This window comes from Oreochromis niloticus, linkage group LG6 (assembly GCF_001858045.2).
Source record: "Oreochromis niloticus isolate F11D_XX linkage group LG6, O_niloticus_UMD_NMBU, whole genome shotgun sequence".
Taxonomy (NCBI): Eukaryota; Metazoa; Chordata; class Actinopteri; order Cichliformes; family Cichlidae; genus Oreochromis; species Oreochromis niloticus.
The window spans coordinates 2,065,407-2,080,872 of NC_031971.2; the positions used below are offsets into that span (position 1 = coordinate 2,065,407).

General features: G+C 42.1%; 1 protein-coding gene across 3 annotated transcripts in view; it reads right to left on the reverse strand.

Annotated features, from left to right (window-relative positions):
• Positions 1–1,386: 1,386 nt before the first annotated feature.
• LOC100694359 (glycine receptor subunit beta) overlaps positions 1,387–15,466 on the reverse strand; it is a 54,934-nt gene continuing 40,854 nt past the window's right edge. For 2 of the 3 annotated variants that reach the window (XM_025908214.1, XM_025908213.1), the window contains 2 exons: positions 8,534–8,707; positions 1,387–5,714 (listed from right to left, as the gene is read on the reverse strand). In XM_025908214.1, the coding sequence (XP_025763999.1) occupies positions 5,421–5,714; positions 8,534–8,707 (468 nt within the window). In that variant the 3' untranslated portion in view covers positions 1,387–5,420. The remainder of the gene's footprint in view (positions 5,715–8,533; positions 8,708–15,466) is intronic. The other variant, XM_003452747.5, reaches the window with a different exon arrangement.

Sequence of the window (15,466 nt, forward strand, 5' to 3'; positions counted from 1 at the left end):
AGAAACAACACCTGTGATCTCTGTCCAGAAGAGCAAATGCCTAGTATGTCAGATTACAAGTCCAGCCCTGGCTCAGGCCCTTAGGGCCAGTGAAAGAAACTCTAAATGCTTCAGCATACCAGGACATATTGGACAATTTCATTCTCCCAACTTTGGAGAAAATTTTTTAAGATAGCCCCTTCCTGTTCAAACATGGACCTGCAAGGTCCATAAAGACACGGATGAGCAGATTTGGTGTGAATGAATTTGATTGGCACGAAGTCCTGATCTCACACCAACAGAACACATTTGAGATGTGGAATGGAGAAGAAGCATACTGTTACAGATTAAAAATTAGGGTGGTGTGTAGAGCTAAAGTAACAGCGATAAAGCTGATAAGTAATAACACGAAGATAGAGAGGAAAGCTGTTAAAGGTAGGTTAAGAAGAGAGGTTATGATCAGTGAGCAGCAGTAGCCTTTATATTGCTGCTGAAGATGAAGATGAAGACAGCAACGCAGTGTTGAGGTGTGTGGGAGGAATTACAGATGGGTTCAAGGTGGGGGTGGGACAACATCAGGGATCTGCTCTGAGCTCCTTTATGTTTGCAGTGCTGATGGAAAGCCTGACAGATGCTGTTGGGCAGGAGTATAGGATATAATATAGGATTATAGTGTTTGCAGATGACATTGTAATCTATTTTGAGAGCAGGGAGTTGGTGGCTCCACCAATCCTAAAATTCATATACAGTTTTAGAACAACATATGTGCCCATCCAGATTACACCTTTTTCAGATGTATAATTCATATACATGATATTCAGCAAGATAATGCTAAATGCTATACTGCATCCACTAAAACACTAAGGTTTCATATTAGAAAAGTTGTTGGACTGGTTTGCCTACTTCCAAGCCTGTTGGCAACTGAAAACATCTGGCCCATCATGAGCCAAAAAACATGACAAAGAAGACCCAGGACTGATTAGCAGCTGTATTTTTCTTAAAATGGACCAGTTCCTCAGTTTAAACTGCATTCTGTAGTTTACATTTTACACACTGCCTGAAGTGTTTTGGATTTGGCTTTGTTTTAAGAATAAAAATATTACTTAACTTCAGTTTTCTAATGCCAAAAACACTCTAAAGTCCAAATGCTACAGATTAAAGAGAAATAAGGTAAAGAGAAATCTATTTCAGATCTTATACTAGAAATACTGAAGGACAAACAAAAGATGCTGAAAAGGCTTCGGGGACCTATTTTTGTTTTGCTGTCTTCTTGACTTTATTGCCATTGTTACCATGGGTACGTTTTCTTTGAGAATGTGAATTGCTTCATGTTGTGTTTATTTTGTTTTTGTTTAAAATAAATAAACAAACAAAAACAACAAGCAAAAAACAAATGCAGCACATCTCTTCTTGGGGAAAAGAAACTTTTATTCACTTCCATTAAAATGATTCAAGTTCTTTGCAGTGCTGGGAAGACAGTACTTCTAAATATATATCATGGTAATATATATTTTAAGAAAGGGCATAGCAAACAGTTTAGCAACTGGCAGTCAAGCTTAGCTGGTACTTAAAACTGTGCAATCTAATGTCAAAGTACTCTAGCAGTTAGTTAGAACACTCCAGCAAAAAGATATATCATCAATCTTTAGTGAAATTTGACATATTGCATAATGGCATCAGTCAGTTATCAGTCTACTATACACGGAAATATTTCTGATTCTTTTCCTGTTCTTGCCCATTCATTTAAATCACATCTCGACAGTTTTCTATTTGGCATTTTAAGTGAAGAGTTTCTTCCTTTTTTATGATTATATCTTTACATACTGGAATGTTACTGACTGAGCTGATTACACTTTATGTTAAAAAGTATAGATAGCATGAAGTTATTCATAAAAAGCAAGGTGTCATAAGAACTAATAATTGTTAAATTAAACTTTGGAGTAGTTTTTCTGCAATGTTATGCTATGTAACATTATCTCCTTGCATTTTGCATGCAGTTTTTCAAATTAAGAAAAATAAGAACAAAATATATTTATGTGTTTACTAAAAATAACAGAGAAATATTCAGTAGCAGCAATTGTTCCTTGTTTTGTAATAGGAATGCACACGGGACAATAAGCATAAATATCAAATCTCTAGTAAGATGTAGGTATCAAAAAGATCACACTAGAACAAATAGTTAATAGTTACACTGCGCAAAAAATTAAAGCACCACTTTGAAAATGCATCAGATCTAAATATGGATTCAAACGCACCCCGAAAATTGAAGTAAAACAATTATGCTGCCGGCTAGTTCATTTTGGCAGAATTTAACTCAACATGGTACTCAGTAGTCAATATAGGCCCCACACGCTTGTCATTCCTGACAGTTCCTAATGAGATTCTTAAAGGAGTAGTTGTAAAACATTTAACTGATCATCTGCAGAGGAATGGCTTATTTGAAGAGTTTCAGTCAGGTTTCAGAGCTCATCACAGCACAGAAACAGCTTTAGTGAAGGTTACAAATGATCTTCTTATGGCCTCTGACAGTGGACTCATCTTTGTGCTTGTCCTGCTAGACCTTAGTGCAGTTTGATACTGTTCACCATACTATTTTATTACAGGAATTAGAGGATGCTATAGATATTAAAAGTTCTGTACTGCAGGGATTTGGATCATATCTATCTAACAGACTTCAATTTGTTGATGTAAATGGAAAGTCGTTAGTTATGGACGCAACACTTTGTGTACTAGCACCGATTCTGTTTACCTTATCCATGCTTGCCTTTGGCAGTATCCGTAGTAGTAAGTTGGATAGCACACACCAATTAATTGCAGGAAGACCTGGATGACCTCTAATTTTCTGTTACTCTACTCTGGCCTAAAAGAATGTTAGAAATATGGTATCTAACCAGATTATTGCTATGGATGGCATTAAATTACTGGGCACTAATGGTGGACCTACCATTAACACTGTGAGGAATATTGGAGTCATTTTTGACCAGGATATATCCTTCAATGCACATATTAAACAAATTTGTAGGACTGCTTTTTTCGAATTGGACAATCTCTCACGCTGAAAAACTAGTTCATGCATTTATTACTTCTAGGCTGGACTACTGTAATTCATTATTATCAGGATGTCCTGAAAATTCCCTGAAAAGCCTTCAGTTAATCCAAAGTGCTGCAGCAAGAGTACTGACAGGGACTATATTGGCTTCTCTTCATTGGCTCCCTGTTAAATCCTGTTAAATAAATGGTGCCAATAAAATGTCTAAATTAAGACTGTTATAATACAAATAATTTCAGTCATGCTTCTATTGTCAAACTTGAAACAACAGGGAAATTGCAGAAGAATATTTTTACATTTTTTATTCTCTTTGGATTATATTTTCATCATGGAATTTATTTTATTTTTTATTTGCCACTAGGGATGGGATTTCATGATTGGTATCACTTATCGATTCCCATATCATTCTCATTTTCAGAGTCACCAACATCTCTAAGCACCATGTCAAAGACATGTTCATGCAAATTAATTACATGCTGTGGGTCAAATGTTTGTGGATTTTGGAGGTATTTCCACTCTTTGTTATGATCAGGGGTCTTACTCAAAAGGAGGAGGAAGTACTTTGTTACACTATTTGTTACATTACAACTGCCTTTCTCGGTCAAATGAACAAAAACATATTGTCTCATAATTACCATTTCCCAATATAAACCTGAATTTACAGTCCCACACACCAACACAAATCCCTGCCCTAATGAGGGCACACATATGATATTTCTCTTAGTGTTTAGGTATGAACACAAAGCCGACAGCACAAAACAAAAATGAAAACAAGCACAACCAGACTTTAAAGTGATCTCCATGTTGATTCTACTTCAGAAACATGAACAGATTGTTGTGATTTGGGGCTATATAAATATAAAAATAAATATAAATATATAAATAAATAAAAACAGGTAGAAACGAAGCCTGCAGCCTAACTGCTCATCCGTTTTTTACCTGATGAAGTTCAGCGGCAGCTGGCCTCACCGCAGCTCACAAGTGATGGCTCACTTTACTGCAGCCATGGGCTGGGATTGGCATTCACTCAGCTTAGCATCGCTCTGGGATCTTAGATAGCCTAGCATTAGCATGCTGTCTTGCAAAGAGCTGAAGTTGTATTAGCAACAAGCTGTTCTGTCCTAGATGCAGTTTGCACTTCCTTTTGTGCAATAAAAATAAAAGTTATGTTCGTATCCACGCTGGAAACTGCCCTACAATTTGCTCCTCCATAACTGAAATCAGCTAATTGTAGCATACGTGCCAGAACTGATAAGCGGGATTGACAGGCAAGCAGACTAACAATTCCAAGGAATTGGTCTACTAGGAACCGGTTCTTGCAGAGAACCTTCTTTTCCTCGATTCTCATCCACATTGGCCACTCTAGAATACTATACTTTTAACATGAAGTGTGACCAGTAATGTTACCCTCAATAAAAAGCATTTATTTCTAATGCACAGGATACAGTGATATTTTAAACTGCATAATTTAGGTTATAACTAGCACAATGTCCTGTATTACACAAAGACAAACATGCAGTGCCTACTTAATGTACGGGCTTTAAGGGAACTCAAGCAATAGGACGCTAAGTTTTATATTTGTGAAAATTTGCAGTTATACCCGGGAACCACACTGGTTTTTGCATCTTTGCAAACATGGCTCTAAACAGAAAAAATAATTGTTAGTTAGCAACGACTCTTATGTAGGAACTTCTGGCAATAATACATCCAGCCTGCATAGTGGTTGTATTTTTGATGCCAGACAAACTGACAGTTTCCAGTCTGTTTTGATCAACTGGAATAAAGCTGTGATAGGCATGGTTTCCTTGGAGCATCAACACTGCTGAATGAGTAAGACTGCTCAGAGATTACTGTTGGTTTGCTGAAAACATGTTCTAGTTGCAGGCATTTCTAATTCCATCACATATGGTGGATTTCTGCAATAGCTTGTTTTGTGGCACATATCCATTGTAAAAAAAAAAACCCAACCAAACAAACAACCCACCAGTTTTTGTGTTGTAAAACTGTATAGAAGATGGGAACAGGTTGAAAATGTAGGTAAAAAGGAGACCTTCCATGCTATAACTTGCTTTAACCAGATATCTAACCCATATGGTGAGTTCACAGTTGAAAATTTACAAATAAAATTTCAAGCATCCCCATGTACCTTGGAAAATATTGACGGGATGAATGTAATGTTATTCATTGCTTCCTTGAAAATGCTAAAAATATTGTACATGAAAGCTGTTTCTGACAGAGTAAGGTGGGAACTTTTATCTGATTTAACAGATTTTTTTAATGGAATGACCTATATACAAATTTCCTATATGATTTATCAATGAAAAGTGTACTTTTAGTGTCAGCACTGTCCGCTCTGTACCCAGGGATACAAATCACTTTCTTCTTCTTCCTCTTACAGATAGATTGACCAGTAGACAACATTGAAGAAGAGGAAAGAGAAGGGAAAAAGGGCTCTTGCATAAAGATCAATGCGCTTAGCAGCTGCCGGTATGACAGGTTTAGGTGGTGGTGGTTTCTTGTTGGCTTTGTTTTGTGATTTGAGGGCCCCTGTAACTTCAACTGGTTTACCATAACAGTCAAAGTTAGAAAGTTCAAAGTCTCGAGGTAAAGATCCAACGATGCTGAAGTCACTGGAGCGAAGGTCAGACTTCGAAGTGCAAACTTTCTTACAGCGAGTTTCAACGACCTGGTAAAAGACACATGCTGACTGAACAACATCAATAGGTTTCTTTTTGCTCTTATACAACAGATATTGGTATTGAGTCATTCCATCTCAAACAGAGACAGGCCTTTTGCTAAATAGTCTCTCATTTGCATAAAAAATTTATGACACATACATAACATATATAATGAGTGTGGTGGGGTTTTACCTTTATATTTCAAAATACTTATCAAGATATTTTTTTTCTTTGAAAAATGGCTATTTTGTTGCACACTGAAATCTCTGGCATTGCTTGAATTAATGAATTAAAATGTTCTAAAAATTTGCTGATTTGAAATGAAATTTCCCTCTAGGGTGTTACATGGAGCTATTTTCACACATGTACCACAGTCTTTAACTTTTCTAAACATTTGAATGAGAATCAAATTGGTTGGCTTAGACAGCAATTAATCAATTCCCATATGTAGAGTCTATGTAATATCTGAATGAGCCAATGCAAAAACAGAGCAATCACCACCTTTTATTAAATCCAAATAGAACATTTGCAGTAGTGAGAATGGATTAAATGCATAGAATGCTCTGTTACGCATATGCAGCAAGTGACAAAACTCGGCTTCAGACAATGTTCATGTCCAGATTCTCCTCCAAGTGTCCATAATTCATGTGTGAAAGCAGCTTTTCAAAAACTGCATTCGAGAAATAAGACCAGGGGTCTCATGAATAAACATAGACATAGAAAACCAGACCTGAAGAGGCATATACCACTTCCCAAGTAAGTTGGGATTTATTACAACAAACTTAAGAGGAGAATGTGTGCACCATTACAGAAAATCTGATCCATCAATAGGAACATTTTGAAAATGGAAATTGGCAATGCATACTGGTGAAGTGCTGCACTGAAGTTATTTCTTGTCTATTTATCGCAGTCTAACGAGTTGCCCACGCATGCCATGTTTTTCAGCAATCCCACCGCTCCTGAACAGGACCGCATGGGCGCTTCCTGTCCAAAAGGACCTCCAGTCTCATAAGAGCAGGACCATCCATCTCTTCCCTGCAAGGCTCAGGCAGATGGCCCGACCCTTTAGAGCAGGGGTGTTGAACTCCAGGCCTCGAGGGCCTGTGTCCTGCAGGTTTTAGATCTCACCCTGGGTCAACACACCTAAATCAAATCATTAGTTCATTACCAGGCCTCTGAAGAACTTCAAGACATGTTGAGGAGGTGATTTAGCCATAAAAATCAGCTGTGTTGGATCAAGGACACAACTAAAACCTGCAGGACACCGGACCTCGAGGCCTGGAGTTCGAGACCTGTGCTTTAGAGAGAGAGGCTCTGTGTCCTAGGGCTGCCTGAGCCAGTGGTGCGAACTCTGCAGGAGTTTCATGCACCATCCACTAGGGCTGCCTACTCCTACTACTGAAGACTGTTTGCCTACTGGTGCGCAGTCCACCAGTTGGACCCCCACGAGGCCATAGTTTACACCACTCTGCAGTTCCTGCAATCCCAGCTGGATGTGGGCAAGTCTGCAGTTACAGTTACAATGGGAGGTATGGTGGCAGCAATCAAGGCAGTTTGCATTGGTCCCCCAGCATTTATGGGACTGACTCCATCCTAATCTTGCTGTTTCTTAGCGGTTCCCAGTGACTTTCAACTTGCAGATCTGGATGCCCAGTTCCCCCATGGAACCTGGTCCTTGGTGGCCTTTAGCATATTCCCATTTAGCTTGGGCTGTGGTTACTTCCCTCTTGGGTCGGACCATAATGTAGCTCTGTGCTAGGCTGCTCCCTGGGTCTTCACAGTGTATAGCAGGTGCATTCAGACAATTAGGAAGATGGAAAAGCTCTTGTTTGCTTAACGTGGGGTCTTGGGCAGACCCTTGCCTAGCCAAGGGTGTGCTCTGGCCAATTGTGCAGTTGCGGAAGAATCTGAGTCCACATTTTCCAGATTCTACCACCTTGACAATAAGAGGTAGCAGCCAGTCCCTCCTAGAGTGGTTGCTGCATCTTGCAGGACCCCTTCGTACCAGTCTTATGTCTTGTAGACTGAAAGCCCCTCTGCTCTTGAGGCTTGGCCTTTACATCTGGTAGGGCCCTGACCTGGTGAGCATGTGAATGTGCTTTAAGTTATTGGACTGCATTGTCTCCTCTCAGGTTGTCATAAAGAGTTACCCTGTACATTTGTAAGGGAGTGGAGAGATGTAATAGTGAATGTTTGATTACTTTGTAACCTTGGCTATCTGAGTGAGAAAAAACTCTCCAACTTTAAGGCTGCTTGGAGAGACATTCTGATCAAACTATCAGTGATTTCATGTCTGCTGTTTTATAGTTAAGCTGTGAGGCATGGCCAGGCAACCCGGAGTATCCTGACTAATGCAAGGGGGGTCATTCACCCTAGATATGGACTATCCAAGGAACTGGAGAAATAGTCTCTTACTCTGAACCCCAGGGTTACAAAGTAACCATGCATTCTCATTAGTGTGGTGTATTCAGTTATCCTATGATGTCTAATAGCTATATATATATATGCTCATGTATTGCTTTATAAATCACAAAAGTTCCTGGATCATTTTTTGCTTTTTGTGCACATCCATACTTTTGGTATGCTTTTCACTCGCTGCTGCATGCATGAAGCCTGAGGTGATCTTGACCTGCCATTTCCTATATATGCATTAGACAATTTAAGTATTGACCCGCACATATTTTTCTTTATTAGAGGGAGAACTTCTAATCAGACTCAAAAATTGTCTTTTTTTCTTGTGTTGAGTTTTAAGGATAGATGTGCACTTATGACAAACAATGTAAAAACGCAGAACACACTATATTTACAGATTTTAGAAGTCTGTTACCCAAGTTGTGATCACCTGCAGAGTGTTGACATGCATTGGTGTTCCACTAGTGCCATTGATGGTGTTGATAGCTTTAGTTAAAGGCTTCTTTCCTTCTTTCTCCTTCAAAGCTTTTTCTTTTGTGGCCATTTTGGCTTTCTCCTCTTCGATCAGTTTAGGACTGTTCAGCATCACCTTTATAACAAAAGTAAAAAGGAGTGAGGCACAGAAAAGAGAAATAGAGACAAGAAAAGAGAGAAAATTGAGAGGTTCTTAGGGTTGTCTATATAGGAAGGAATCTTTTTATTTCAACACTTGACATATATATCTTGCCAACTAATCAAACTCAAATGTCTGACTTGAGAAAATCATATCTACAAATTCATACACGCACATTGTTATATACATTTGGTGCTGTATATAAAAAAATTGAATTGAATGCATACATATATATATATATATATATATATGTGTCATGATCCTGGGTCCTTTTGACCCAGCGTTTTGTGTTTTCTATTATTGTAATTTTGGTTCTGTTCTTCCTCGGTTAGTGTTCATTCTTTTCTGCCCGTGTATCCCTGTGTTTAGTCTGTGTTTTTGAGTCTGTCATTACGTGTATGTGTTTCCTGTTTTACTTTGAAGGTCTCTGTCTTATCTCAGTGTGTTCAGTTTACTTTTCCCCTGTCTCGTCAGGTCGGATTACTCCCAGCTGTGCCCTCCTTTTGTGTCTCATTCCCTCGTTATCCTTCTGTGTATTTAAACCTCGTGTCTGCCTCTGTTAGTTGCTGGTTCGTCTGTGTTGTTTCCCCTCAGTCTCCCTGCGTCTCTCCGTGTGTATTTCCCCGGACCTCCCTGCATCTTCGTTTCTGGTTTGTTTTGTTAGTTTTACCCAGTTTAGGTTCCAGTTTCATGTTCCCAGTGCCATTGTTGTTTGTATTTCCTTTCGTTTAATAAATACTCACCTGCACCTGCCAAGCAACGACTCACAGCCTTGGCCAGCTGCTGTAAGAGGTACACTAGAGAGATCGAAGGTAGGGAGAATAAACCAGCTGTTCTCAACAGAACCAGCCAAGGTGTACTCTCAGTGGCAGGGGAACAATATGAGAACAGCACTGCCAAGGCTGGAGACGGAACAATACTGGAAGAGCATATGGGAGAAGGACGCAACCCATAACGGCAATGCTCAGTGGCTAGTGGATCTGAGGGCAGACCAAAGCAAACTCCCTGAACAGGGTCCAGTAACCATCACCATGGCAGACATCCAAGAAAGGGTCTCCAGTATGATGAGTTGGACAGCACCAGGCACTGACATGGTTCACGCCTACTGGCTAAAGAAGATGACTGCACTCCACAACCGCCTGGAAGCACAAATGAACCAGCTGCTAGTTAATGAGAGACACCCAGAATGGCTAACCAAAGGCCGGACAGTCCTGATCCTCAAGGACCCCCAGAAGGGACACGTGGTGCTGAGGCACGATGTGGAAGCTCCTGTCAGGCATCATATCGGCTAAGATGAACAGGCACATGGCTCAATACATGAGTGGGGCACAGAAAGGGATGGGCAAGGATACCAGAGGCACAAAACACCAGCTACTGGTAGACCGAGCACTCAGCTGAGACTGCAATACCAGACTGACCAACCTGTGCACTGCCTGGATTGATGACAAGAAGGCCTATGACTCAATGCCCCACACCTGGATCCTGGACTGCCTAGAACTATACAAGATCAACAGGACCCTAAGAGCCTTCGTCAGGAACTCGATGGGGACGTGGCGGACAACACTGGACACCAACTTCAAGCCCATAGCACAAGTCACCATCAAGTGTGGGATCTACCAAGGAGATGCTCTGTCCCCACTGCTGTTCTGCATAGGCCTGAATCCCCTCAGTGAGATCATCGACAAGACTGGCTACGGATACTGACTCCGGAACGGAGCAGTTGTCAGCCACCTCCTGTACATGGATGACATCAAGCTGTATGCCAAGAGTAAATGAGACATCGATTCACTGATCCACACCACCACGATATACAGCAATGATATCGGAATGTCATTCGGACTGGAGAAGTGTAGTCGGATGGTAACAAAGAGAGGGAAGGTAGTCAGAACTGAGGGGATCGAACTACCAGAAGGCAACAGGGATCGAACTACCAGAAGGCAACACTGCAGACATAGAGCACAGTTACAAGTACCTGGGCATCCCACAGGCAAATGGGAACCATGAAGAGGTTGCTAGAAAAGCTGCAACCACCAAGTACCTGCAGAGGGTCAGGCAAGTCCTGAGGAGTCAGCTGAACAGTAAGAACAAGATCCGGGCTATCAATACCTACGCCCTGCGTGTGATCAGGTACCCTGCTGGGATAATAAGCTGGCCAAAGGCGGAGATAGAAGCCACTGACATCAAGACAAGGAAGCTCCTGACCATGCATGGAGGGTTTCACCCCAAGTCCAGCACCCTGAGGCGGTACGGTAAGCGAAAGGAAGGAGGCCGGGGACTGGTGAGTGTCAGCATCATGGTCCATGAGACAAAAAAACATCCATGAATACATCAGTAAGATGGCCCCAACCGACCTGAGACACCCCCTAGGGGAGAATGACCGAGCTAAGATCCTGTGGGATACAGACGGACAGACGTGGTGGTAGACAAACAGAAGAAGATGGCTGTAGTGACAGATGTAGTGGTTCCCAATGACAGCAACATCAGAAAGAAGGAACACGAGAAGCTTGAGAAATACCAAGGGCTCAGAGAAGAGCTCAAGAAAATGTGGAGGGTGAAGGTAACGGCGGTTAACGGTGGAGCTTGAAGGATAGACCATATTTGCCTGTAGGCTGAAATGAATGTGTGACAGTATGTTTTAACATGCATACTTATCTGCAGTGTGTGACTTTTATTCAAAATGTGAAGCACTATGCAAGCCTATGTTTTAAAAAGTGCTATACAAAACAAGTTATTCAGAATCAGAATACTTTATTAATCCCAAAGGAAATTATAGGTTACAGCAGGTAGCACTAGCGTGCTACCTGCTGTAACCTATACGCATGCGCATATACAAAGGAGCCTTCTGACCAAACTTTACACAAACATCACATTGGGAGACATGTCAAAGAGGTAGGCTGATAGGAAAAAACAATGAAAATACATAACATGAGGTGAGAGGAGGAGAAAAAAACTCCACTCAGACTGAGCTCCTAATGGGAGAACAGTTTGAGAACAGAAAAAACACCCCGGCACAAAAAGGACATGACTTTCAATACACCATAGAAACAGATGACAAGCAACAGGGATGGGTAAAAGGTGAGAGACAGCCAATGTAGACAGCGCATTCGGGCCTGGAGCATATGCGCTGGTCCCCTCTGATCCACCGTCTACATCGGGAGGGAATAAGCGTCGAAGGCGTTTGGAAGGGGAGGGGGGATGAGTCTATATCTGCATGTGTATGTATGTGTGTGTGTGTGTGTGTCCAGAGTTCAGCTGAGAAAGTGTCCTTCGCCCTGCCGTGCTAAGTAGCCGTCTTGGCTCTTGACGGAGGCGGTCGCACTTTTCTCGTTCTCCCTCTCCCTTTCCCTTATCTTTCCTGCTTGGCTTCTCATGTCTTTTGTATCGTCTCACTTATTCTCTAACCCTCAAAGAGTTTCTCAGTCTTGTTCTCTAAAACCTAAAGAATTATGGATTTTATCAACTGGTCCCGTAACAGAATTGACACCTTCCTGGGCTTGGGAGAGCCCGATTGTCCTGCAGAGACGTTTGCTGCTGGATACTCGATGGTCGGTTGCGTCGTGTGTCTGGCGACACTCTCGATGGAGGACATTGCATGACATCTACTAATTCGGAACCATGATAACAGAGTTCTGGCTGATTGGAGCTGGCTCGGACCTGGCTTATTGAAGTACAAGAAGCGGCTACAGCTGTTCAAAATTCCATAAGGCTGTCCGACATGATAGACGATTGGCAGGGCTGTGAGTACTCAGACTGTGTTTTGAACACAATATGGATAAGATCTTGGAGAAGCTCATGGCTCTGCAATATGGATAACATCTTGGAGAAGAACAACGGGAATTGAGAGAATTGGTGACCAGTGATGGACATAGACCAACTGTGAAATTGGATGCAGTTGTTCGCACTAAAACCAAACATTCACCATCTTCACTCATGCGGCTATCCCACTGGCGCCAGCTGAAGGCCTGCCAAGGTCGAAGCTGACTGGAACAACAAAAATTCTTCCATGATAACAGGATTGTTGTCAGAACTCTTTGTCCCTCCTTCAAGGCCATCCGTGTTGATCAAAGATTGTTGACTTTTGCTTAACCGGGTGAAGGGACACTTTCTCTCGGTTGAACACACACACACACACGCACACATACGCATGTACACTGACACAGACCTGCACTCACCCCCCCACCCCCTCCAAATGCCTTCGAAGCTTATGTCTTCTATGTTGTGAGATGTGATGATTCATGTGTTTTTTTTTTTTTCTGTTCTCAAACTGATCTCCCTGTTGGAGCTCAGTCTGGGGGGAGTTCTTTTTTCTCCTCATCTTTCCTCATGTTATGCATTTTCCATTGTTATACCTCTCTGACCTGTCTACCCCATGTGATGTTTGTGTAATGTATGTATGGTCGGAAGGGTAAGATGGCACTGGCACGGCTGGCAGCCTTAATCCAATTTCCCTCGGGATGAATAAAGTATTATCAATCAATCAATCAATTAAACAGTCTTCCAGCCAACCCAGGTGGCCTTACGTAGGATAGGAAGAAACAGTCTATGCACAGTCTGTTATCAGGGTGTTTTAGTTCATCTCCAGCCTTGAGACCACAGCTGGCGCCGAAGTGGTAGCCGCATGAAATGATGGTGGTTTTTTACTTTAGTGCGAACAACTCATGTGAATTTCAAAGCTGTTCTAGCAGTCCGACACTGGTCTCTCAATCTCCCGTTGGAGAGCCGTGAGCTTCTCCATGATGTTATCAATCTTGCGCTCCATGATGTTATCAGTCTTGCGCTCAAAGAGCAGATTCTGAGAACTCACGACCGCCGTGAGCTTCTCCAAGATGTTATCCAATTTTCACTCAGAGGTCTTATTCTGAGTGTTCACGGCAGCCTCAAGTTTCTCCAAGATCTTATTCGTGCTGCGTTCAATGAGCCCATTTTGAGAACTCACGACTCGTCCCATCGTTTCAATCACAGCAGGCAGCCTTGTGGGGTTTTGAACAGCCGATTTCGCTTTCTTTAATCTTCGATAAGCCAGGGCCAAGCCAGCTCCGATCAGCAAGAGCCCTGTTATCATGGTTCCGAACAGGTAGATGTCTTCGATGTCCTCGATCGACAGTCCCGCCAGGCACATGACCCTCCACTTATGCCACCCGTCCATCGTGTATCCGGCAGGGAAAGTACCTCCAGGACACTCAGGCTCACCCGAGCCCAGGCTTCTCGTTGAGAAGAGGGTGTCAATTGCATTCAGGGACCAGTTGATCAAATCCATAATTCCTCTTTTAGGTTTTAGAGAACAGACTGTGAGAGAGTGTTCCAGGGAAAGAGTAAGAAAATAGACGAGACTAGACAAGGACACAAGATGCTAAGCAGGGAAGATAAGGAAAGGGAGAGGAGAAAAGTGCGACCGCCTTCACCAAGAGCCAGAGAGAAGGAGTATTATTATTAATATTAGTATTATCAAGGGTGGGGCACATAACAACAATGCTCAGTAGATAGTGAAGCTAGGACCACAGCACCACCTTGAACAGGATCCAGTAACCATCACAGTGGCAGAAATTCACGTCTCATATATTCACACCTATTGGCTAAAGAAGCTAACTGCACCTCATAAGCAGCCACCAGCACAAATCAACTAGCTGCTAATAAATAAGAAACACCCAGAATAGCACAGAAGGCCAGGCAGTCCTGATCCCCAAAGATCCCCAGAAGGGAATGATAACCTGCCAAAGCACAACATGGAATCTCCTGTCAGGCCGCATAGCAGCTAAGAGGATCAGGCACATAGCTCAATACATGAGCAGGCCCCAGAAAGGAATTGGCAAAAAGAAAGAGTGTTAGGGTTTAAAATGATTAAACAAAGCTGTTTTTATTATTTTTATATACACAATGCAGTGTGCTCATAAACAAGTTAGCACTCCGTGTTTGAGGGTCAAAAGCTTCATCCAGCGGCATGTCTGGACTGAAATATTGAAGAGTCGACGTAGCACAGAGGGTTTTGCAACATGCTTACACATCACACTTGATAATGGTTAGAACAGGGGTCAGCAACCTTTAGCACCCAAAGTGCTACAGAGAAAATTACATTTTATTTATGTAATTAACACATTTTGAACTCTTAAAGAAATATAAAAAAAGGAAAGACACCCAGCTAAACTAAAATGATCCATGTAGCAAACAAAAACTGTTGTGAGCCGCCACCCTTATAACGCCTTTGGGCTTTTGGAGCCTTGACCTGACTTTTAAAAAATAATTGAAAAAAAAAGCTCTATGCTGCTAAAAGATGAAAAATAGATATTTGCAAAATTCTGCCTAAATATGTATTTTACCAGGTACACGTGTGGCCGGGCGTGGTCTGCAGTGCCGCTGCAGGGGAGGCGGACGCACCTGAGTGGCACCCGCAATCATGCCTCGCCGCCGTAACGTCTGTGCTATCTATGCTGTTGTGTTGTCGGGCTGTGAGCTGAAAAGCTACAGCCGGCTGTATGTGTACAGCAACTGTGTGTGAAAAGTGGTCAATAAAGAGATGCTGAAAAGCATGTTCATGGAAACATCGTCGGGTCTGCCGTGGTATGTTTACAATGGGACTTCTGCTCCTGAACCTCGGCGCACAGTGTCTGCAAATCGGGGCTATACGAAGTCACTTTCATCTTTACGCAGGACTGCAAGCTGTCATCTGTGAGGCGTGAGCGGTGTTTGTTTTTAACATAGTTCACGGTGGAGAATAGCTACTGACATAATGTGGATCCA